At 43.2% G+C, this 25,116-nt stretch overlaps 1 protein-coding gene across 6 annotated transcripts in view; it reads right to left on the reverse strand.

Moving 5' to 3' along the window:
* The window catches only part of MTPN (myotrophin), a 130,648-nt gene that overhangs the window by 21,328 nt on the left and 84,204 nt on the right, over nucleotides 1-25,116 (reverse strand). For 3 of the 6 annotated variants that reach the window (XM_069588460.1, XM_069588461.1, XM_069588467.1), the window contains exon 4: nucleotides 24,038-24,188. In XM_069588460.1, coding sequence (XP_069444561.1) covers nucleotides 24,038-24,188 — 151 coding nt within the window. Of the gene's footprint in view, nucleotides 1-13,588; nucleotides 14,064-20,312; nucleotides 23,377-24,037; nucleotides 24,189-25,116 lie in introns of those variants that run through there. The other 3 variants (XM_069588462.1, XM_069588465.1, XM_069588463.1) reach the window with 3 other exon arrangements.

The raw sequence follows: 25,116 nt of genomic DNA on the forward strand, positions 1-25,116 counted from the left end.
CTTCTTTTAGATTCCACATATAAGTGATATCACATGGCATTTGCTTTTCTCTTTCTAACTTACTTTACTTAGTATGATAATGTCTAGGTCCATCCATTTTGCTGCAAATGACATTATTTCATTCCTCTTTATGGCTGAGTAGTATTCCATTGTATATACCGCATATTCTTTATCCATTCATCCGTCATTGGACATTCTTTTCTTATTTTAATTTTTACTTTGTTAAATTATGAAAGTATGATAACACAATTATAGGAGACTTGGAAAATACAGAACAAGGTTACATATAGTTCCACTATATATTACAATTTTTTTTAGTAGATACATTAAGATTTTTAGTTGGAGTTTCAGTATCAGAGTCTGAGAAATTAATAGAATGAAACACAGAGAAGTAGAAGGATATAGTAGACCTGAAAAACACTATGAACCAATTCAACACTATTAAGATTTATAGAATTTTCACACAGCAGTGGGATACAAGTTCTATTCAAGTTCCTATAGACTAAACTAGGAGACACTTTAACATATCTAGGGACATATAGCAAGGTACAAAAATTCCATGATTTGAAGGTATTGAAATCATGCAGAGGGAGCATGTCCCGGGAGTGTCGGAGGCGGCGCAGGTCGGGTGCGCGGTGCAGCCTCGTGTGTTGGACTGTGCGGCTCCCATGGAGCTCAGGGCGCAGGAGCAGAGCAAGCTCCGCCGAGGCCTGTTGTTGTTGTTGTTTTTTTTTTAAGAAATCATACAGAGTCTGTTCTCTTTTTCACTATCATTTTCAAATATCAAAAAATATTTGAAAGTAACCCACGTGTTTTCAAGTGCCATGTGACATTTACTAAGAGAGATCTTTGACCACTGAAAGCCTTGATAAAGTTAGACTGAAAAGACAGCGTGATCACACAGAAGAAAGCATTTAAATGAGAAATTAGTATCAAATGAGAAATTAATATTAAAGACACTTTAAACAAAATCCCATGTATTTGGAAATTAAATGTCCATTTTTAAGTGATGGGTGTATCTAAGAAGTCAATGGCCATTCTTTTTCCATTCTTCTGTAAATGGACATTTCAGCTATTTGCATGTCTTGTCTGTTGTGAGTGTTGCTGCTGTGCACATGCGGTGCCTGTGACTTTCTGAATCATAGTTTCGTCTGGGTAACAGCCCGGAGAGGTATTGCTGGATCATGTGATAATTCTATTTTTAGTTTTCTGAGGAAAACTTTTTTCCACATATTTTTTCCACATGGCTGCACCAACTTTCATTCCCACCAACAGTATAGGAGGGTTCCCTTTTCTCTACACCCTCTCCAGCATTTGTTATTTGTACACTTTTTAGTGATGGCCATTCTGACTGGCATGGGGTGGTACCTTATAGTTTTGATTTGTATTTCTCTAATAATTAGTGATATTGAGCATCTTTCCATCTATTCTTTGAAGAAGCGTCTATTTAGGTCTTCTGCCCACTTGTCAGCTGGGTTCTTTGTTCTTTGTTGTTGCGTTGCATGCTGTTTGTGTCTTTTGGAAATTAGGCCCTTGTCAGTTACATTGTTTACAAATAGGGTATAAGATATCATTCCATCTAAAGATACTGTTTGGCGCACAAGTGAATTTTAATAACTCCTTGGACCTAACTCAAGACCAGACATTGGAGCCCCTGCTGCCTTTGTCTCCCCATTCCATCTGTGGAGCAGCACCCAGCTCCTATGGACCTACTCAGTGTGAGTGCACTGAGAGCTATGCCCCAGAGATACACAGGTGAACAGGCCTGGATGCTGCCCTTGAAGAGTTCACAACCTGCACAGGGAGCCCCTGGAAGGCAGGGATTGGGTCTCCGCCTTAACAGTCTCAGCTCAGAGCCTCATACACTGTTGCTGCTCTGTTGACATTTACTGAATGAATACACCTAAATATGGCTGTTTCTACTGTTTGACCAAGACTTCTTTCTCAGGCAAAGCAAAAAGCTTCTCCCAATGTTTTGTGACTTCCTCTCTTGTTTAAGGTTATATTTTGTGAGACATGTAATCCAGAAAACCTAGGAATAAGGCTCACAATCCAGGCTGAGGCAAACGCATAAATGGGAAATTTTCCCTAACTTCCATCCTTTTCTTATCCTGCAGAACTTTATTCATCTAAGGCAGGAGTCCACAAGGATTTTTTGTAAACTATTTGGTAGTAAATAAATTAGACTTTCTGGGCAACTGAGTCTCTTTGGAAGTACTTTACCCTGCAGCTGTCATGTCAAAGCAGCCACTGACACTATGGAAGCAAAGGGGCACCCCTGTGTTCCAATAAAACTTTATTTATAAGAACCAGCATTGGGTTGAATTTGGTCTATGAGCTTGCTGACTCTTGCTCTAGGGTTTGAACCCATCATGGAAGTTATACTTTTAGCTTTTAGGTAATGGAACTGATATTCAGTAAGGGCTATCTGGTTTTCTGAAGAAACTTCTGGAAATACATTTTGAATCATACATGAATGTACCTGATGCAGATGGTTGGACAACCGTGCTGGGACTGACCCGACTCCCACAACTCATGCGTGTGGTTTGTTAGAAATGTGCTTCTTCAGTGGAATGGGATGGATGGCCACTGGGGTGCATTTGGTAGAAGGGTAAATGGGAGGTAACACCGAAACGGGAGCAGCTATAGACCATATGGCAGGGGTCCCCAAGTCTCCCATGTTCAGATATACGTTAGAAGCTCTCATGAGACTTGGCATATGAATGTGCTCATTGCCAAGATTTATTACAGTGATATAATAAGGGTATACACACCTAATCATAAGGGGAAAAGACGAAGAGTCTAGAAGAATCCATATACAGGCTTCCTTATGCTCTCTCCCATTCAGGAAGGGTCACAAAATGCTCTTCTTCCCCTATCAGTGAAATGCAGCAACATATGTGTGATCCCTGCCTAGGGAATTCCACCAGAGACTCAATGCCCAAGGTTTTTCTCTGGTGCTGGGCACAGAGACATGGACTGCATAGCACATACATAATTCCAGGCTAACCCAACAGTGTTAATAAGCAATGCTTCAATTTCAGAAACTTCCAGGCTCCCAGAAGGAAAGCAGGTGTTCAGCATAAACCACATTGTTTGCACAAATAGTCGAGGCACTGTAAACCAGTCTTATCATTTAGGGAACCATTTGAGTGTCTAGTTCCCAGAGGCCAACCTTGTAAGCAGAACTTTCTAAGGTTAGTAGTCTCAGATTTGATGTGTTCATTGTTTTCTACACATATTCTTACTCCAAGATATTTGAACAAGTAAGGGTCTTCCCTTACTTAAGAGTAACGACGCAGGACATAACAGCAACACTCGCATTGTCTTGTATAAATTTCAGGTCTCCATGATATGAGGGAGTGTATGCCCCGATGGGATGGTGTGTTGTGGAGCTGCACTCTGCCATCCGCACAACATTGTCACTCTTCTTGGTTTTTATTTGCTGCTGTTTATGATGGTTTAAAATGACCTCCTCCTAGGTCTCCCCGGCTCCAGCAAATTACGCACAGGTTGCTGAGGCATGACTTCTAGGCTTCTATCATTCTTACGGTGCTGCTTGTGTTAAACCATCTAATATCTATTTCCTATTTTACTGTGAAAGTTGAGGCCATGATATTTTCTTAATCTCATTTACTTATCTGGCTCCCCCTTTCTCTTCTTGAGTCCTCTCCACCTTTTCACCCCTCTTCGGTTAGAACAAAATGTCCCTATCGGAGGTCAATGCTCCCACCTGTGTCCTAGATCCTACCCTCTAACCCTCTCCTCCCTTCTCTGGGCCCTGGCTCCATCACTCAGCTCACGTCTCCTATATTCAAGCTCCCTGTCTTTCCTGAATTTTTACCCATAGCACATAAATATGTGTTCAAGTCTTTCCCATCATTAAAAACACGCTCAAGCAAAACCTTCCTCTGACTTCTTTAGCTGCTGTTCTTTCTCCTTCCGGTCTCTTTCAAACTTCCTGAAAGACTTGTTTCTTTAATGATCTCCTCTCCAATTCGATCTTCATTAAACTGCAATTTGACTTCTACCCACACAGTTCTATTGAATGTTAGGAGCCTTCGAGTACCTAATTGGCAAATCCAGTGGGTACTTTCCATTCATCATCTTCCTTGACCTCTCTGCTAAATCTAACACTGTTAATCAATCACTACTGCTTCCTGGAAACTTTTATGTTCTCAGAGAAAAATGTCCTGGTTCTCATCATCTCTATTTGACTATTCCCTTGTGGGCTCTACTTTCTTCACTTTCTTCACTACCATCTAATTGTTGGTGTAATCTAAGATTTTCTCTGTTGTGTATTCATCTTCTTCTTATACATATTCTCTCTGAGCAGTCTAACCACTATCCGGATGCTGATAAATCCCCAGTTTATATCTGCAGCATGGACATCTCTCCCAGGTTCCAGACCCATATATTCATCTCCATCTAGATGTTCCAGAAGAACCTCAAACTCATCTTATCCATAACTGAACGCATCATTTTCTAGCTCCGGGATTCTCTACCTCATTTAATGGCACTGCCACTCACTAGGTTGGTAAGATAGAAGTCACCAAGTCATATTTATTTTCCTTTATTCGTATGTTCCATCTCCCTTCAATCAACAAGTTCTATTCATCCTGCTTCCTAAATATTTTCCAGCTTATTATCTCTTCATATCTGTTACCAATTCCTTAGTTTAGGCTTCCTTTACTCTTGCCTGGATGATTCCAAAAGCTTTTAAATAGGTCCCTTTGGCACCTATCTTACTTCCAACAAATCCCTGTATTCAAAGCATTTATAGAACACCCAGGATATGCCCTATTGTGGCTGGGTAGTTACTGGTAAACAGAATAGAGCATGTGTCAGTATGATATGTAAGCTACTCTATAATTAAAGCCACATTAAATAAATCTACATTAAATATAATAATTCAAATAGTAAGTGCTCCAAAGACAAGAAAATAGAATATAAGCTAACTGATGGTGAATTAAATGTGGATATTCAGAGTAGTCTTGTTTGAGTGGGTAACATCTGAGCAGAGAACCAAAGAATGAGAAAGAGCCTGTCTCTGGAATACCTCAAGATTGAGGTTTCTGGACTGGGAGAGCAGAGTAGAAGGGCTCTGAGGTAGGTCCATGTTTGGTGTGGCTGGAAGATGTCAGGTGAAGGCAAGAACAGTCTGGGATGAGGTAGGATTGCAGTCCTATAGGTAGGACCTGTAAGGATTGCCTTTATAGGTCATGGAATGGGTTTAGGGACTTACGGGGAGCCATTAGAGGATTTTCATCAGGAGAATAACCTGATCTGATTTACTTTCAAAGCAGATTACTCTAGTTGCTGCTTGGAAATAGGTTATAGGTATATCATTAGAATTAGTTAGTAGTGATTGCATTATTCCAGGTAAGAAATGATGGCTGGCCTAAGGGAATGGAAAGGTGATGGAAAGAAGTGGATGGAATTAAAATACAGTTTGGATGCAGAATCAATAGGACTTGAAAGAATCAAGGATGTCTCCTCCAACCTCCATCAGCAGCTCCAGAGTGATTTTCTAAACACAGCTGAAGCCACATGTCTTTCACAGTGCAATAACCCTCGGGGTTTCCTTGCTATTTATCAGACAAATTCTAAACACTGTAGCCAGAGATACAAAGCCATCCTGGTTTGTTCCTCCTTTTCCTCTCCAGAAGTCTTCCTTGGAATCCCTCCCTCCCTAGCTGTTAGGTGTCTCTTCTCAATGACCCAGTGTCTGGGCATTTGGTGTGTCTATTGCAGCATCAACATTGTATTGAAAATTCAGTGTGCTTGTCTATAACCCTAAGGTGCAAAGACTTCGTTCATCATTTTATTTCTGTTGTTAGCTCTTTGCTATTTGAAATTTGGTCCTTGGACCTGTAGCCTCAGGATCACCCGGAAGCCTGTCTGAATCCGCATTTTCGCAGGGAGATCCCCAGGGGACTCACATGTACCTTACAGTTTGAGAAGGTGGCTGTTTCTTAGAGACAGGAGGCCCTCACTGAATGCTGAGCTTAATGGAACCAGTGATCCAGTCAGAGTCCTCAGAGAACAACTACGCTTTCCTTTCCCTGAAATAGATCCAAGTCACACAGTTAGCGTCAATGAGGTGGATGAAACCCTACTAAGTGCTGGGGATATATTGAAAATGTCTTTCACCTTATGGCTGGTGACGTATGTTTATAGTAACATAGGACCTGTGGTTACATTTACTTCAAGCAGAGGAACTAGAGTATCAATTCCATTTCAGACTGGATTGACTCAAATGTACTTTTCTTATAAAATATTCTGTAATCTTTTTGTGAAGTCACCCATATAATCTAACACCTAACTTTTCCCTTTGAATAGTTAGTACCCTATTTAATTAAGTGTCGAGAACAAACTTCTAAGTACCAAAGGCAGGTACTTTGGTCCCGTATGAACCATTCCCAAACAATGCACAAGTGCTAATTAGCTCGTTAACACTTCACTGTTACTCTTTGAGCTGCTTTCAATTATTTTCCAGGCTAAGTAAATTCAGAAGGTCAGAAGTTCCGATTTCGCCTTGGCTTTCTTATAGACTTGGAAAAGTTGCAGTACTTCCTCTTCCGCAAGCCACAAAATGGGAGCCCCAGTTCATTCCCTACCCAGCTCCCCAAGTCCTCAGGGTGATGGAGATCAGGGCCCTCACAGGCAGGAATTCTGACATTCTTCCGAGGCCCCAGCATGGGTGGCCTGAGGATAGTTGTGTTAGGTCAACTTGTAGAAGGGACAGGGACCTTATCTCCTCAGCACTGTAGGGGCTGGGGGAGCCACGACTGACTTTTGCTTGTCTTTTTGGAATCTGTGTGGAATGTTGCAGAGAATGGTGACCTGGAGATGGGAGGTCTGGGTCTCGTCCTGTTTGTCTGGAACTGGCAGTAAGACATTCCTGTCACCTCTCTTGGGCACAGTATTTTCACTGGGTGACCTCTAGCATCCCTTCTAATCTGAACATTTTAGGACTCTCTGTTTCTATCTTTGCTGGTCTTTTCTGGAGAGAATGAATACCTGAAATAGCTCAAGCTCAAACCCTTTCTGAATGTCTGTCAAATCCCAAGGATTCAATAATAAGCTGTAATGTGCTGGTGAGTGTTTAAAAACTGGTACCGATTTGTCGTACCTGCCAGTTTCTGGGTGTAAATCATCTTCTCATGGTTGATGTCCAGCTATCAAGATAGTCGCAACTTGCTCGCAGAATTCTTGAAAATTTAATAGTCAGCTCTTAGGAGCTGCACACCGTTGTGAAGAAGACTCCCTGTCCATTATTCTGAGAGGAGCAGGACTTAGACAGAAGGGGCAGAGGCTCACTCATTGTGTTGGCTCTATGCCAGGCTATGGGGAAAAGTCAGTGTGGACATCAGAAAAGTGTGGAAGATTGACATCGAAATGTGCGGTCAAACAGTGAAAACAGGATTTGTTCCTATTTATCAGGATGTCTGACAACTCTCCTGGGGCCTCCTGCCAGAAGTCATCATGTCTTGATGCTTGCAGAAGGGCACGCAGTGACACTGAGAAATTGGATTGCCAGTAAGAACTGTACCAAGTTGAGAGACTCACTCTTTTCCCAAGTGTCAGGTGGAAGAAAATTCGGGAGTCAGGTGGGGCTCAATATTATGCTCTTTGGTGTTTCTCATCTTTAGTCTTATGCTCATAACTGAAATCAACTTTTTATTCTGGATTGGCATTTATTTTCCTATAGCTATGCATTCCTTTCTTGTTGCTATTTCTAAGGGCTGGTGCTCAAATATTACTGTCTGTGTTAAAAAAAAAAATTATTTCCCAGGGTATGCTCAGGGAGGGCCTCATATTTCCCTCTTATTTAACTGTAACTGAAAGCATAATGGAGGTCTTTTTTTTTTTCAATTCAGCAGCCAGTGAGTTATGCTGAGAATAATCTTGTTCAATGGCCATGGACTGTGTGATGTTTAACTGTAAGAACTTGAAGTAGAAAGAGTGTCCATTCATACTCTGATAACTAATGGGGAACCCACTGTCAGGCAGAACCCTCTCCCCAGCAAACCAGAGCTTAGCAGACCTGTAATGTGATGGCTCAGATGGTAAAGCATCTGCCTATAATAAGGGAGACCAGGTTCAATCCCTGGGTTGGGAAGATCTCCTGGAGAAGGAAATGGCAACCCACTCCAGTATTCCCACCTGGAAAATCCCATGGACAGAAAAGCCTGGTAGGCTGCAGTCCATGGGGTCACAAAGAGTTGGACACGACTGAGTGACTTAACTCACTCACCCAATGTCAAGATACAGCTCAGTTTTCAGATATCAAAAACTGGTGTGAGTGTCTTTGTGATGACTGGGCAGGACATCTGGTTTCATGCTTAGCCCTGTAGTTCTTTGTTCCCTTCCTAGGACAGCATGAAGCAACCATTAAGGTTCATGGTCAAGGTATCCTAAGTATGTGTCCATATCGAGGTTGATTAGGAGGCAAGGGACAGGAATCCTAGTCTGAAAATGAGAAAAACTTTGATGTAACCTCAACCATCCATCAGAGAAGGCAATGGCACCCCACTCCAGTAGTCTTTTGCCTGGAAAATCCCATGGATGGAGGAGCCTGGTGGGCTGCAGTCCATGGGGTCGTGAAGAGTCGGACACGACTGGGCGACTTCACTTTAACGTTTCACTTTCATGCATTGGAGAAGGAAATGGCAACCTACTCCAGTGTTCTTGCCTGGAGAATCCCAGGGACGGGGGAGCCTGGTGGGCTGCTGTCTATGGGGTCACTCAGTCGGACACGACTGAAGCGACTTAGCAGCAGCAGCAACCATCCATGTTACACATGAATGTTCTTGGGTGCAAGGAAGATGTGGTGAGATAAGATAGACTGGCTCAATGCGTCCCATCTCCTTACTAGAGAGACACACACCCCGCAAACAAAGAACTCTTTATATCTTTTCCAGACTATGGATGAGGACTCTCGGAATAAAACGTACAGGAAGGACAGTACATTACCGAGGATTTGCCTGAAAGAGATGAAAATAAGCTTGTGTATGAAGAAGTAGTTCAATGAGACAGGGAATCTACAAAGTGGTGCCTGTGTTGAAAAGTGAAAGTGTTGGTCGCTCAGTTGTGTCCAGTTCTTTGCGGCCCCGTAGACTGTAGCCCACCAGGCTCCTCTGGCTGTGAAATTCTCCGGGCAAGAATACTGGAGTGGGTTGCCATTTCCTTCTCCAGGGGATCTTCAAAACCCAGGAATCAAACCTGCACCTCCTGCATTGCAGGCAGATTCTTTACTGTCTGAGCCACCAGGTGCCTGTGTCAGCATTATAATAATTTCAAATATTTATACACATGGATAAACATTGGAAGAGGATGCAGAAAAATGACAAGGAAGGTGGGCTGGGAAGATTGAATATTTTACAAACTTGTCTTTCCTGATTTTGTAATGTTATTGAATGTTATTGAATATACTTAAATCTTTTGTGAGAAGGATTTTCTGTCTTGATAGAGGAAAAAAAAAAATGAGCTGAAATTTCCCTGGAGAATTTGAAATCAGATATAAGGGAGAATTTCTGTGTGGAATGGTTAGACCTTGGCAAGTGCTTATAGGAGAGCTAAGAAATACCTTAAAGAGTGGAATTCCTCCTCCACTTTGTGGGGAGAATTTGTGCAGTCCCTGGAGCAGGGGCTAAACCAGACTGCTGCTGGAGGATTCTCCCATCTGGAGAGTCTTACAGGATCCCCATTACACAGATGGAGGTCCTGATATGTAGTGTTAGCTGAGGTGCAGATGTGACTCAGTGAACTGATGGCAGTTATCAACAGACAAATTTATAAATTAGGGAAAGATCAACTTTGATGATTGCTTCAGAACTGCTCAAGCTGTGTGCCCCATTCCTGTAACTGATCTAAGTCTTCCCAGCATCACAGCCTTGAGGAATCCAGATTGGTCAATCCCTTCCCCCAGGTAAGTTTAACATGAGAAATTTGCAGAGATGCTTGCAGTCATAAACCTTTTAAACAACATAAAGGAATACCTCTCGGAGGCAGGGAAAGATATTAGGAGCAGCTTTCTAGGGTGGTAAAGGTTTTTTGTATTTTTTTCCCACCACAGTGGGGGTGCCACCTCTGTAAGCCATCCTCCCACCCCTATCCCCCCAGCTGCCACAACTGAGGCCATCCATCTGCTCTGAGCTCAGCACTCCCCAGTATAAATAAAGTCCATCCAGCTAGGAAGTTGTTTTGTTGTTGTTTTGGTAACTTGGTTAGTACTATGGGCATAACCGGTTAGAAACATGCTATTTTCCTGAGATGGAAAGTTTTCTTAGTTAACGGGTGCTTGTCTTCCCTTAAGGCGCATTTGTGTGACAAAGTTCATGGATGAGCTTAGGGTATAGGCAGGCTCGATTTGAAGCTAGGCCTCACTGCTTGCAAACTCTCAGAGTGTCAGCTTCACCATTTTTAAAGCAAGGATATCACTACTTACATCACAGGGCTGTAGAGATGAAATGCACGGATAAAATGCCTGTCATATAGTAGGCTCTCGTTAAACACCGGGTCCTTGGATGTTGTAAGTGTCAACAGGGAGGAGATACACACTTGGTGCTCCTGCACTGCTTCCTGTCCTCAGTCATGACTCATTCTCAGTATCAGAAAGTGTCAAACAACCAGCTCTAAAAAGTAACACATATTGTGGGTGACTGGCACCCTTCACCATGATACTTGGGTTTAACCACAGATATTACCAAAGGTTGTTTCAAAATGACTGTGGCGCCTCCTCCCCAAAAGCCCCTGTGAAATTATCTATTCCTGGCCCTTGGTCAGTGTCCACCAGGGCCCTGTTTTGGCCCTGAGCACTTTCACATCCTGGGGACAAAATGGCACTTCTGCACTTTTTTAGCAGCAGCAGCAACTAAACAGAGCTTGCCAGCCCTCCCATGCTGGTGGATAAGGACTGGCAGCCTCAGGGCTGCATAACCCTGCCCAGGAGCCCAGTGTACAGAGGCTGGCATGTAGGAAAAAGTGGGAGACTACCTCTCTGGAGCTGAAGCTCAAATGGATTTTCTGTTTGTTGGGTTGGGAAGGACAAAAGAGCCCATCAGAGCAGAACAGCCAAGGAGAGCCCAAGAGGGTGACTATTTTGAATTGATGTGAGACCCCCAAAATAGTCATCTTCCAGGAGTAGTGGTTAAAAGCACAGCCTTTGACAACAAATGGACTCCTGTTGAATACTTGACCATTTCCTAGGTAATACGACCTTGAACAAGCTCTATAACCATTTAAACCATAAGACTGGATAATTTGACAAGGGACAGAGGGTAAATGGAAAAGATGAGAGATTGTCTAAAGGTGGACTCTAGGGTTCACCAACACTTATAGAAAACAATCCATATGAAAGAGGCCTTTAGGGGCAATATTCCTTTGGACTCTCCAAGTTATATGCTTTAGGTGAGCAGTTATTGTTATTAGGCCAAGAGTAATTTTTAAAATTGCCCAAAGAAAGCCAATGCCGAATAATGCTCAAACTACCACACAATTGCACTCATCTCACATGCTGGTAAAGTAATGCTCAAAATTGTCCAAGCCAGGCTTCAACAGTACGTGAACTGTGAACTTTCAGATGTTCAGGCTGGTTTTAGAAAAGGCAGAGGAACCAGAGATCAAATTGCCAACACTCATTGGATTATTGAAAAAGCAAGAGAGTTCCAGAGGCTTGAAGACTCACTAGTACCTGACTGAGACGGGCGACTTCATAGCTAATTCTGTTCAGAACAGTGATATTAAAAATCAGAGACATTACTTTGCCAACAAAGGTTCGTCTAGTCCAAGCTATGATTTTTCCAGTAGTCCTGTATGGATGTGAGAGTTGGACTATAGAGAAAGCTGAGTGCCGAAGAATTGATGCTTTTGAACTGTAGTGTTGGAGAAGACTCTTGAGAGTCCCTTGGACTGCAAGGAGATCCAACCAGTCCATCCTAAAGGAAATCAGTCCTGAATATTCATTGGAAGGACTGATGATGAAGCTGAAACTCCAATACTTTGGCCACCTGATGCGAAGAGTTGACTCATCGGAAAAGACCCTGATGCTGGGGAAGATTGAAGGTGGGAGAAGGGGATAAGAGAGAATGAAATGGTTGGATGGCATCACTGACTCAATGAACATGAGTTTGAGTAAACTCTGGGAGTTGGTGATGGACAGGGAGGCCTGGCGTGCTGCAGTCCATGGGGTCACAAAGAGTCTGACATGACTGAGAGACTGAACTGAACTGAATTTTTAAAAATTTTCTTGTGGACTTAGTACAACCACAACTCCTAGAAACTGTCCTTGGTCTCTTGACTAGCAGACCTTGCTCAGACCTGTCTCATGGCTGGAGTGGGCCATGGAGGGCAGACAGTGCAGGCCACACAGAGTCTTGGGGTCTGAGACATGGCTTAGCTTTGCCAGAGAGTGTTCTGAACAGAATTAGTTATGAAGTTGCCCATCTTAGTCAGGGACTAGTCAGTCTTCAAGCCTCTGGAGACCAGCCTCAGTGATTGTGTTAACAGAGGGAAACCACAAGTGTTGCTAGAGGCCCCATGAGGCCACCATTTACATGTGGCCCAACCCTGGAGGGAGAGGTCTGCAGAAGCCACTCTGAAGTGGCAAACTGAGATGACTGAAGTCAATTTGGAGATGCAGGTGGGGGGTTGGTTGCAATGAGTTCTTGTTTTGGTCCCCAAGAGGAAACTTGCCCTTTTGTAGGAGGGCCTCCTTTGGTTTCAGAGCTTTGAAGAACAGAGACAAGCAGATTTTTTTAAAAACCGAAACAGGGTTTAGTGTTCTTGTCCGGTTTTAGCTGTTGAGCCCAGTGGGGCCCTTTAGTGCTTTTGTTTGTTGCTCAGACAGAAAATAATCTGCCTGAAATGCAGGAGATCTGTGTTTGATCCCTGGATCGGGAAGCTCTCCTGGAGAAGGGCATGACAACCCACTCCAGTAACCTTGCCTACAGAATTCCATGAACAGAAGGGCCTGGTGGGCTGCAGTCCATGCAGTCACAAAGAGTCTGACATGACTGAGCGACTAAGCACAGCACACAAAAGGCAAATATGAAAATAAAATACATTAAAAAAATAAAAGCAATGATTTCTGAATGGCTCCTTTTGGCCTCCCAAAGTTCTGATCCTAGAGCTTTTCTCTTCATGAAAAAGGAAGATTAGTAAAGATAGAGAGGTGTTAAAGACCCACACCATAACTTTTTTGATGTAATCCAGAAGATTGAAAGATATTTGAAAGGACTAATTGTCTCTGTGAGTCAAGGTTATACAACGCCCCCTCAGTGTACCACCTACCACCCTCCACCCCAGCCCCCAACTATTCTAAAAGTTTTTTCGTAAAAATATCGCACTGAAAGGACACAGAGACTGTACCCCACTCACTAGCAAGTCTCAGGAATGACAAGGGGGCCTGTGTCTATATAAAAGTAAAAGTGTTAGTTGTTGTGTCCAACTCATGCGGCCCCATAGACTGTAGCCTGTGCCAGGCTCCTCTGTCCATGGAATTCTCCAGGTAAGATTACTGGAGTGGGTTGCCATTCCCTTCTCCAGGGGATCTTTCTGACCCAGGGATCAAATCCAGGTCTCCTGCATTTCAGGAAGATTTAATTTTTATATTTGTCTTTTACTTATCACAAATAATAAAAGTTAAAAAAAAGTGACTTAATTTAAGGAAAATTAATAAAAAGGTATACAGACTGTGGTTATGGCAAAAATCATGAAGGTAGTGTGTGAATGACTTAATTTGGTCAGGGGGGAAATACTGCCACAGTGAAATCCCACATGTATGTGAGTACAAGTGCCTTTAATAGCAGGGAAGATTTCTAGGTCAGAGATCACTGTCCATAACTGTTTTGAAGAGGTTATTCCATTGTCCACTGGATTCCAGAGTTGCTGAGGAGAAGTCAAAAGTCACCTTGACTCCAGATGCTTTGTGTGTGATTTTGGTTTTGTCTCTGGAAATCGTAGGATCTTCCCTTAGTCTTCTGTGCTCTGAAGCTCCACGATGATGTTCCTTGATGTGAGCCCATCTCATCTGTGTTAACACTGGGGTATTTTCTTTACTTTTTAAAAATTGAGATGTATTTAGTTTACAACATTATGTAAGTTGAAGGTATATAACATATTGATTTGATACATTTAGATTGCAGTGTGATTGCCATTGTAACATTAGCCAACACCCCTGTTGCATCACATAATTATCACTTTTTCTACTCTTGGGAACAATTAAGATCTAGTCTGTTAGCAAGCTTACTGATTTTAGGATAGTTTTGCTGTCTCTAATCACTGTATTGTGTACAGATATTCCTTGACTTATGATAAGGTTTATTCTGATAAACCCATAGTAAATTGAAAATATCATGTCAAAAATTATTAATAATTTAATTCATCTAACCTACTGAACGGATTAGATGGCTTCCCTGGTGGCACAGATGGTAAAGAATCTGCCTGCAATGCAGGAGATCGGGATTCATTCCCTGGGTCAGGAAGATCCCCTGGAGAAGGGAATGACAACCCACTCCGTTATTCTTACCTGGAGAATTCTATGGACAGAGGAGCCTGGTGGGCTACAGGCCATGGGGTGGCAAAGAGTGGGACTCACTGAGCAGTTAGTGCTTACTTACTTACATACTAAACAGCATAGCTTAGTCTAGCCTACTTTAAATGTGCTCAGAATACTTACATGAGCTGACATTTGGGCAAAACCATCTAATACACAGGCTATTTTACAATAATGTGTTGAAAATCTCCTGTAAATTATTGAATACTGGACTGAAAGTGAAAACCGGAATGTTGTCTGAGTACAGAATGGTTATAAGTGTCTTGGTTGTCTACTTTTGCATCCGCGTGGCTCCCTGGGAGGTGTGGGTCACTGCCGTGGTCCAGCATCGCAAGGGAGTATCATACAATATCACTGGCTTGCAAAAGGATCAAAATTGGAATTTGAAGTACAGCTTCTACTGAATGCATGTTGCTTTTGCACCATCATTAGGTCAGAAAATTGTGAGTCAAACCATCGTAAGTTGGGGACCATTTGCGTAAAATCTCTGGGATAAATAAATCCCAGAGATACCTGTTACAAGTATGTACCCCAAACAGCAGCTCTCCCATTTCCTGCTCCTTCCCATAGCCCCCAGCCTCTGGTAACCACCATTTCACTTTCTGCTTTTATGATTTTAGATTTTTTTAGATTTCACTTCTTAAAAATATCATAGAGTAGTTGTCTTTCTCTGATTTACCTCACATGGCATAATATCCTCTAGGTCCATATATGTTGCAAATGGCAGGATTTTCTTTTTTCTTATGGTTGGATAACATTCCATTGTGTGTGTGTATCTATATATCTATGTATATATACTGTGTCATCTTTATCCACTCATCCACTGATGGACACTTAGGTATTTCCATATCTTGGCTGTTGTGAATTATGCTGCAATAACATGGGAGTGCATACGTGTCTCTTGGGGAATCTGTTTTCATTTCGTTTGAATATATACCCAGAAATGGGATAGCTGGATCATATGAAAGTTTTATTTTTAGTTTTTTGAGGAACTTCCATATGGTGCTTCGTGGTTGCTGAACCAGTTAATAATCTTACCAACCATGTGCAAAGATTCTGGGAAATTTTCTTTTCTGTTTTTATTGATGTACAGTTGATTTACAATGTTGTACTGGGAAATTTTCTTGATTATAATAATAATAATAATTTATTTTCTGTTATGTTACTATTTATATTAATTTATTAATATTTTGTTATCATTTAATTTTCTGTTTCCTCTCTCAACTATAGAGCTTCTGTTTGCTCAGATTCTACCTCCCTTCTTCAGAGTTTCTATCTTCATTTTCTTTCCTCTCTGTTTTCATCTTTGTCTTTCTATTTTCTGGGCAAATTCCCCAACTTATAACATGTTTACTTATTGAGCTTTGTATTTCTGTTCTTATACATCTATTTCCTAAGAACTACTGTTTTGTTCTCTCTGAAATTTCCATTTTTAGAGCATACTATTCTTATTTTATAGTTGCAATGTTTTCTTTTTATCTTACGATATTCAAACGTTTTTGCTTTGATTTCTTTTCTCTAGATAGTCTTTCGGAGAAGGCAATGGCACCCCACTCCAGTACCCTTGCCTGGAAAATCCCATGGATGGAGGAGTCTGGTGGGCTGCAGTCCATGGGGTCGTGAAGAGTCGGACATGACTGAGCGACTTCACTTTCACTTCTCACTTTCATGCATTGGAGAAGGAAATGGCAACCCACTCCAGTGTTCTTGCCTGGAGAATCCCAGGGGCGGGGGAGCCTGGTGGGCTGCGTCTATGGGATGGCTCAGAGTTGGACACGACTGAAGCGACTTAGCAGCAGCAGCAGCAGCAGATAGTCTTTGTTCCCTCCAGGTTTCTTTTTCTCCTGTTTGTGTTTTGCTTTTCATTATAAATTCTTCCCTCGAATGTCTGGCGATCCTTGGTAGTCACCTCACGAGGCATTAAAAATGGACCGGAGGGGCTCCTCTGGTGGTCCAGTGGATAAGACTCTGTGTTTCTAATGCAGGGGGCACAGGTTCAATCTCTGGTTTGGGAGCTAAGATTCCACATGGTACACAGGCCCCCCTCTCCCCCACCCAAAAAAAGATTAGAATACCCAAAAGAATTGAAAAGATGGTCTCAGATGCTTGTATGCCAGTGTTCATTGTAGTATTACTATTCATAATAGCCAAAAAGTGGAAACAGCCTAAGTGTCCATTCACAGATTAATGGAATAACAAAGTGGGGTATGTCCATGCAATAGAACACTATTCAGCCATAAAAGGAATGAAACTCTGATGCATGCTACAACATGAATGTGACTTGAAAACATACTGAGGGAAATGAGCCAGAAACAAAAGGACATATAATACTGTATGATTCCACTTATATGAAATATTGAGAATAGACAAATTCATCAAGACAGAAAGTAGAGTAGAGGTCACTAGGGGCTAAGGGGGAGGAGTGAGTGGGAAGTATTGCTTAATGAGCACAGAACTTCTGTTTGGGGTGATGAAAATTGTGGAAATAGTGGGGGTAATTGCAGAACACTGCAAATGTACTTAATGCCGCTGCTGTAAACTCACAAATGGTTACAATGGCACATTTTATATAAACTGTGATTTACCACAATGAGAAAAATAAAAGATGATTGGCAGCCCTGAGCTCACTGGAGCTTATTGACTGTCAGGAGTTCTGGCCAGGCCAGTTCCTGGGGGAACCTGTATTTCAGAACCTTAGATTGAGATTCCCCAGTGAAGCCTCTTTCAAGGTCTTGCCGAAAGCCTACAAACCTGGCTGCTGGCATTCTGGGCGAGAATGAGGGAAAACAGCTGAGGCTGAGATGAGAGGGTGTCAGTATTCAGTGTAAGTCTTGACTGAAGGTCAAAATCTAATGCCACTGCACTGTATTTATCAAAACCGTCAACCATGCCTGCTGTTCCCTGGGCCAGAGACCCGCAAGTTACTGTCTCCAGAAAATGCACGTTGCTGTTCCCCTGGGTTGTCTGGGCAGGAGGGGATGGGAGAGACGGTCACTGGCTGTGCAGAGGGGAAAGCACCCTGAGGGCCACATGCTTCCTAAGCTGATTTCCAGTCAATCCTCAGACCTTCCCGCATCCTCGCTTTCAGAGCTTCCTGGTTCCTGTAATGTCTAGATCTTTGGGGAGTCCTAAAGTCTAAAATAGGCTGCTTCTCAATTTTTCCCCACTTAGGAATTAGATTTTGTGGATAAATGTATAATCAGCTTGTTGTTTTAATGAGACAACTTTTTAAACCCATGACTTATTTATGAGTGCATGCAGGTTTAAAATTGGGCCTTCCAGGTGGTGTTAGTGGTAAGAACCCACTTGCCAGTGCAGGAGACATAAGAGACACGTGTTCAGTCCCTGGGTCAGAAAGATCCCCTGGAAGAAGGCATGTCAACCCACTCTAGTATTCTTGCCTGGAAAATCGCACGGGCAAACAAGCCTGGCGGGCTACAGACCATAGGGCCGCAAAAAGTCGTACACGACTGAAGTGACTTAACACACACACAGGTTTGAAATAAGTTTCAACTATCTTTTGGGGGTCTGATTTTGGGTTTAATTGGGTTTAATTGCCAAAGATGGCCAAAACCATAAATGATGGTTTTATGGCTTAAGATATGGTCGCTCTATAGAGTCCCTGAAATTTTAGGGAACTTCTTTGTGACCTACTATATGGTCAACTTTTGTAAATATTCTCTTGTGTAGTAGATCCTTTGATGGAGGCAAGATGGAATTATTACCCGCTTTCTTACAAGCAGATCATCGGGTCCCACAGAATTTTAAATACTTGCCCAGAGTTCCGCATTCAAGTTGGACCAGAACTGAGGAATGTGAAAAATGGCAGCAGAAGAATTGAAAGCATGGATTCCATTCCAAGTACCTGGGTTGCCTCTAGGCTGTAACGGTTACTAGCCATCTGCCAACCAGGAACTATAATAGTTCTTGCTTCATAGGGTTCTTGGGAGGTTTATGTACATGGCACCCAGTAAACATGCAATATAAGCTGTTATTATTACTAGTGTTTTTACTTTTTATCTAGAGTTCATGGTGCATCTTGTACAAAGGAGTCACTCCATTAAGGACTGCATCTTTAGAAATGTTTGCAGCTACTCCTCAGCCCCGCAATTTACACGATAGTCTGGCTCATAACTGTGCATCAGAGGTTAATGGCCAGAAACACCGCAATTTCACAGATCATCTTTCTGGGTGTTACCCATTGAGGGCTCCCTAGTCAATTCAGCAAATTCTGTATTGAGAGCCTACTATGTGTTAGTGCTTCATTCTTGTTCAAGAGGTATTTTCTGTCTTCTGGGACTTATTTATGCCTTCATCAGGGGAGGTACTCAAAAGGGAGCTTTTGTAAAATGAACAACAACATCAACAGAAACACTTAAAACCACAAAGCTGGAAGATGGCTGGGTGGTGGGGGAGGGTGTTGGCCTTCCACTTTATGGTGGATTGCCCTAAATAAGCAGAATTATCTAGGCCTCCCAGACTGTCAGGTGCTAATCCCCACAATAATCAGGCTCGAAGCCCTCAGAGCCACAGAATTGACTAGCTCAAGGGGAGGGCAGCCCTGGGGTGCTCACGTGGTAGCCGAGTCCTCTCTCTTTTGTGGACACAAACAGCTGACAGTCTTCAAATGAAGGCGCCTGGCCTGTCTTTGCACCAGGCACCTGGAAGTAGGCCAATGCTCATCTCCCTTATTGCAGATTCTATGTTCCACATCAGTCTCCATGAAATTAGCTTTTAAAATCTGTCTTCCGTTTTTGAAACTTTCCAGCTCCTGGCTCCCTCTCCTCCTGTGGGGTGGGGGAACTGCAGGGAGTCCTGCACCATGGCCCCCCTCTGCCACCCCCAGAGAAAACATGGTCGATGATTTAGTTCTCTATTCTCACCCCTATTGCAAAGAATGGGATATAAAGAGACGTTTAGAGAAAAAGAAACTTTTTCAATATTAAAATTTTTTTTTTTTTTTTTTTTTTGCTGCACCAAACTGCAGGGGAGATCTTAGTTCCTGACCAGGGATTGAACCCACACCCCATGCATTGGAAGCACAGAGTCTTAACCAAAACTCCTGGAAAAGTCCCAGAGAAGATTTTTATTTTGAAATAATATTAGACTTAGAGAACAGTTGCAAAGACAGCCCAAAACATTTCAGCCACGCTTTACCCAGCTTTCCAACAAGATTCAAGACGTATTGTTGATTTTTCAGTCTGTTCAACTTTCTACTTGTTCAGTTCAATTCAGCTCAGTTGTGTCTGACTCTTTGCAACCCCATGGATTATAGCCTGCTAGGCTTCTCTGTCCATGGGATTCTCCAGGCAAGAATACTGGGGTGGGTTGCCAGGCCCATCAAATTGCAGAAAATCGAAGAAAAAGAAAAATTCTGAAAGGAGCCTTTTTTTTTTTTTGCTTTGCTTTGCTCAGTGGCTTCAGTCATATCCACTTTTTGTGACCCACTCCAGTACTCTTGCCTGGAAAATCCCATGGACGGAGGAGCCTGGTAGGCGCACACACACAGGTGTAGTCTTTGTTGTTATTATTTGCATTTATCCTGCTTGGTGTTTGTTCTCTGAGCTTCATGGATCAGTGGTTTGATGTCTGATATTAATTTTGATACTACTATTGGTGTTTAACATTAATGTGGGGAAATTCTCAGTCATTATTGTTTCAAATATGTCTTCTGTTCCTTTCCCCTTCCGATATTCCCATTATTGTGTATATCATACCCTTGTAAATGTCTCATATCCTTGGATATTCTGGGTTTTTTTTTTTTTTTCCAGTCTTTGTTCTCTTGCTTTCTGGTTTGAGAATTCTGTTGATGGCAGGCTGGAGCTCAGATATTCTTCTCAGCTGTGTCCAATCTACTAACGAGCCCATCAAAGGCATTCTGCATTTCTGTTACAGAGGTTTTTTAAATCTCTCCTATCTCTTTTTTGGTTCTTCCTTAGGATTTCCATCTCTCTGCTTACATTGCCCATCTGTTCTTGTATGCTGTCTGCTTGATCTATGAAGGCCCTTAAGTGTAATAATTAGAGTTGTATTAAATTCCTGGCCTGATAATTCCAGCACCCTTGCATATCTGATTCTGTGACTTGCCCTGTCTCTTCAAATTGTGTTTTTACCTTTTGGTATGCCTTTTAATGTTTTCTTGCTAGCTCGACATGATACACCAGGTGAAAGGAAGTCCTGGTAATAGGCTTATCTTCCCTGGTGGCTCAGTGGTAAAGAATCCACCTGTCAATGCAGCAGACGTGGGTTCAGTCCCTGGGTTGGGAAGATCCCCTGGAGAAGGAAATAGCAACCCACTCCAGTCTTCTTGCTTGGGAAATCCCACGGACAGAGGAGCCTGGCAGGCTACAGTCCATGGGGTCTCAAAAGATGTGGACGCGACTTAACGACTAAACAGTGACAGCAATGTGGTGGTGATGAGTACGGGGAGAGGAGGCTTCTCTGTCCCATAAGTCCATCTCCATATTTTAGGGAGCCTGTGCCTCTGGACTGGGAACTTCATAAGTTTTTCTCAGTTTTCTGCTCCCTTCTGAGGTGGGATATGAAGGCTCGAGTTGGCTGGGGCTGGGTATATGTTTTCTTCCACGGACAGCCAGTTGGAGCTGGGTATCCCCCTTCCCCAGGTTGGTTAGATTCTGATAATAATACACCAGTGGGTCAGGCTCTGGTTAACTGGTTTCACCTGAGGGCAGGCCTCACTGAGATGATCGGCAGCTGTGGTCAATTTAAAAATGTTTCCTTTGCCACCCCCCTCCCGGAGGGAAGTCTCGCAGAGTGCTGCTGGCTGGCCATGACTTGTTCACTCTAGTTTTTTAACCGTCAGACTTGTCCACATGAGCCTCCAACAATACCCGTTTCCTGGCTGAGCCCTGGTCGCTGCTGTTTCTTCTCCCAAGTCTCTGCTCAAGTAAGTTGTGACTCCTATATTCTCCTGCTTCTCTAACCTTAAGGGCAGTGGTTTGCCTTGTGTTCTCCGCTTTCCAACAAGATTCAAGAAGTACTGTTGATTTTTCAGTCTGTTTGGCTTTCTACTTGTTGTTCAGTTCAGTTCAGCTCAGTCGTGTCTGACTCTTTGCAACCCCATGAACTGAGGCACGCCAGGCCTCCCTGTCCATCACCAACTCCTGGAGCCCACCCAAACCCATGTCCATTGAGTCGGTGATGCCATCCAACCATCTCATCCTCTGTGTCCCCTTCTCCTCCTGCCCTCAATCTTTCCCAGCATCAGGGTCTTTTCAAATGAGTCAGCTTTTCACATCAAGTGGCCAGGATTGTCTTTTCAAAAAATATTCACAACCTTATAAGTTGGGAGTTATGTTTTATTCGACCAGGAATTTTTAGGACTTCAAGCCTGGGAGACAGCATCTCAAGTAACCCTGAGAGAACTGCTATGAGGAGGCAAGGGGATGAGCCAGGTTATATAAAAGTGTTGCAACAAAGGGCAGGTAGTCTGAACTTCGAAAGATTGTTGTTAATTAAAGAAAACCAGATCTCCCAAGTTAAGGAATTTAGTGCTTTTCTATGTATGGGAAGAGGCAAGAGTCTGGGCTCACTGAAACTATTCCTTTGATAGGCACCTCAGTAAATAGGCCAGTATCCTGTTTTCACATTCTGAGTTTCCTCGGAGCTCACTGGCTCATGTTGGAGGGCAGCAATTGCTGATGATGGTGACCCTCTGTTTACTGATACGGCAGGCATATTCTATTTGTCTAGAGGAGGGCGTGGCTACCCACTCCAGTATTTTTGCCTGGAGAATCCCCTTGGACAGAGGAGCCTGGCTGGCTACAGCCCATAGGATTGCAAGGACTGAGTAAGCAAGCACACACATTCTATTTCTCAAAGTGGAGTGGTGACTTTAAACTCCTTACATATGGACCTTTAAACTGGAAGTTCCTCTCTTTCTTCTTTGGCTTCTTCAACCTTCCATACTGCTCCTCTCCTCCCCTGACCTAACCTTGTAAGTATCCAGTGGATGGCCAGAGGTTTCGTATTCTGAGAGTCATGACCAAGAAAATATTCAGCTGTCTGTTCAGTTCACTGAGTCGTGTCTGACTCTTTGCAACCCCATGGACCGCAGCACGCCAGGCCTCCCTGTCCATCACCAACTCCAGAGTTTACCCAAACTCATGTCCATTGAGTCGGTGATGCCATTCATCCATCTCATCCTCTGTTGTCCCCTTCTCCTCAGGCCCTCAATCTATCCCAGCATCAGGGTCTTTTCCAATGAGTCAGCTCTTCGCATTAGGTGGCCAAAGTATTGGAGTTTCAGCTTCATTATCAGTCCTTCCAATGAATATTCAGGACTGATTTCCTTTAGGATGGACTGGTTGGATCTCCTTGCAGTCCAAGGGACTCTCAAGAGTCTTCTCCAACACCACAGTTCAAAAGCATCAATTCTTCAGCACTCAGCTTTCCTTATAGTCCAACTCTCACATCCATACATGAAAAACCATAGCCTTGACTAGACAGGCCTTTGTTGGCAAAGTAATGTCTCTGCTTTTAAATATGCTGTCTGTTAGGGAGGCTAATTCATATGCTTTAGAGAAAGTGGGTAGAAAGGTGGTGGGGGAGGGGCACTGATAGGCTGACAGCGTTGGAACAGCTGTATTTTTCCTCCGGGCACCTTCCCTGACTCTGACCCTCAGAGTCACTGGGTGGCCCCTGCAGGCTTTCTGGGTGTAGCATCTTGGAAGTCTGGATGACTTCATCGCCCAGCAGAGGTCTCCCTGACCTTGCAGAGGCTCACGCTGTTTGGAAAGCCCCCTGCACAGCTCTATCACTGAAGAATTTGTGACAGCACATTAGTCTGCCCGACTCTGCGGGAAGAAACGGGGGGACTTTGAATTATCAAGCACCCCTATGAGTAGAGAGGACAACAACTCCCCAGCTTGGCATTTTCAGTGACAAATCATGCCTTGGGAAGCTTTCAGGATTCTCAGCATTGGCAAAATCCCAGGGAAAGGAGATCAGTCAACAATTATTTATTTATGCTTTCAAAGGGCTCTTGGAAACACAGGTAACAATGGGGTAGAAGAACAAACCCTGTCATGTATTGTTAAACAGGAAGCCTGATAATGGGGAGGAAGACACCCCTTTTGGATGGGTCGCAGGGGACTAATAAGGCTCCCTGAAGCTGCAGGCAGGGGCCCAGCTAATGACTCCATAGTGGGGCCATAAGAGAAGTGGAATTCAGCCGCTTTTGTCTGAAGAACTTCAAGGCCTCTCATTAGTCATTTCTTTAAAAGGAGGCAGATATTACTCCCAAAACAGATATGCTTGGAGACAGGGTTTTTTAAATGAATTAAGTAAAAATAGTTATTGAAAGTTTATGAAATGCCAGATATGGTGTGAGACTTTGGGGACACAAAGATTAAAACAATGGTCCCTGGCACGTAGCTCACAGCCTACTTGGGTATTTCAGGCCAAGGGCAAAGCATGTGTAAAGGCTGCTAGATTAATTAATCTATGAGTACTTACAGAGTATCTCTTGCTCGGGGGGGCTTCCCTGGTGGCGCAGTGGCAAAGAATCTGCCTGCCAATGCAGGAGATGCAGGTTCAATCCCTGGGCTGGGAAGATCCCTTGGAGAAGAAAATGGCCATCCACTCCAGTGTTCTTGCCTGGGAAATCCTGTGGACAGAAGAGCCTGGAGAGCTACAGTCCATTGGGTCATAAAAGAGTCAGACACAACTTAGTGACTCAACAGCAACAGTACTAGGGGAGGTTAAAAAAAAAAAATCATAGTCCATTTCTCAAGGTGCTTATGAATTGATAGGAAAGGCAGAAATAAATATACTTGGTAGAGTGAAAGGATATTTTAGTGGGACAATAGGCAGTAAGACTTTGAAGAAGGGAGAGGTCAGTGTAGATTGAAGTTTAGAAAAAGTGTTGAAGAAATAGTGGGAGATATATTTGTTCAGGGAGGGTGATGTGGGAAAGGGCCTCAGGAGCCAGGTCAAAGAATCGAACTTGATATAATGAAGGAATAGGAATCAACGAAGGTTTCAGAAGGGAACGGGGCTTGTATTCGTTTCCTAGGGTTGCCATCACAAAGTAGCACAAACTGGATCACGGTACAGAAATTTATGGTCTCATGGTTCCGGCTAGGAATCAAGGTTGTCAGCAGGGCTCTACTCCCTCTGAGACTCTGGGTCTGGGTGGAATCCTCTTGGTCCCTTCCTAACTTCAGGGTGGTGGCCATCCATCTTGGCTTGCGGCTGTCTCAGTCCAGTCTCTGCCTCTGTCTTCATGCGGTATCTTCCTCTCATAGCTAAACATCTTGTAGGAGCACCAGTTACTCTGGATGAAGGGACCACCTACTCCGTATGACCTCATCTTAATTACACCTGTAACCCTATTGCCAGAGAAACTCACATTAGGAGGTATGGAGGTCAGGACTTCAACTTTTACCTTTTGGGGAAACACAATTCAACCCATAATGGGGGTGAATCGGTAAAGAGTGAGATAATGACAAGGTTAGTCTAAATGGAGTGTGTTGATTGATTGGAGTGAGGGCCTTTCTGCTGCGGGTTGTGACAGTATCCAACCTGCATGAGTG

The sequence above is a fragment of the Ovis canadensis genome, chromosome 4 (genome assembly GCF_042477335.2).
Source record: "Ovis canadensis isolate MfBH-ARS-UI-01 breed Bighorn chromosome 4, ARS-UI_OviCan_v2, whole genome shotgun sequence".
NCBI classification, from domain to species: domain Eukaryota; kingdom Metazoa; phylum Chordata; class Mammalia; order Artiodactyla; family Bovidae; genus Ovis; species Ovis canadensis.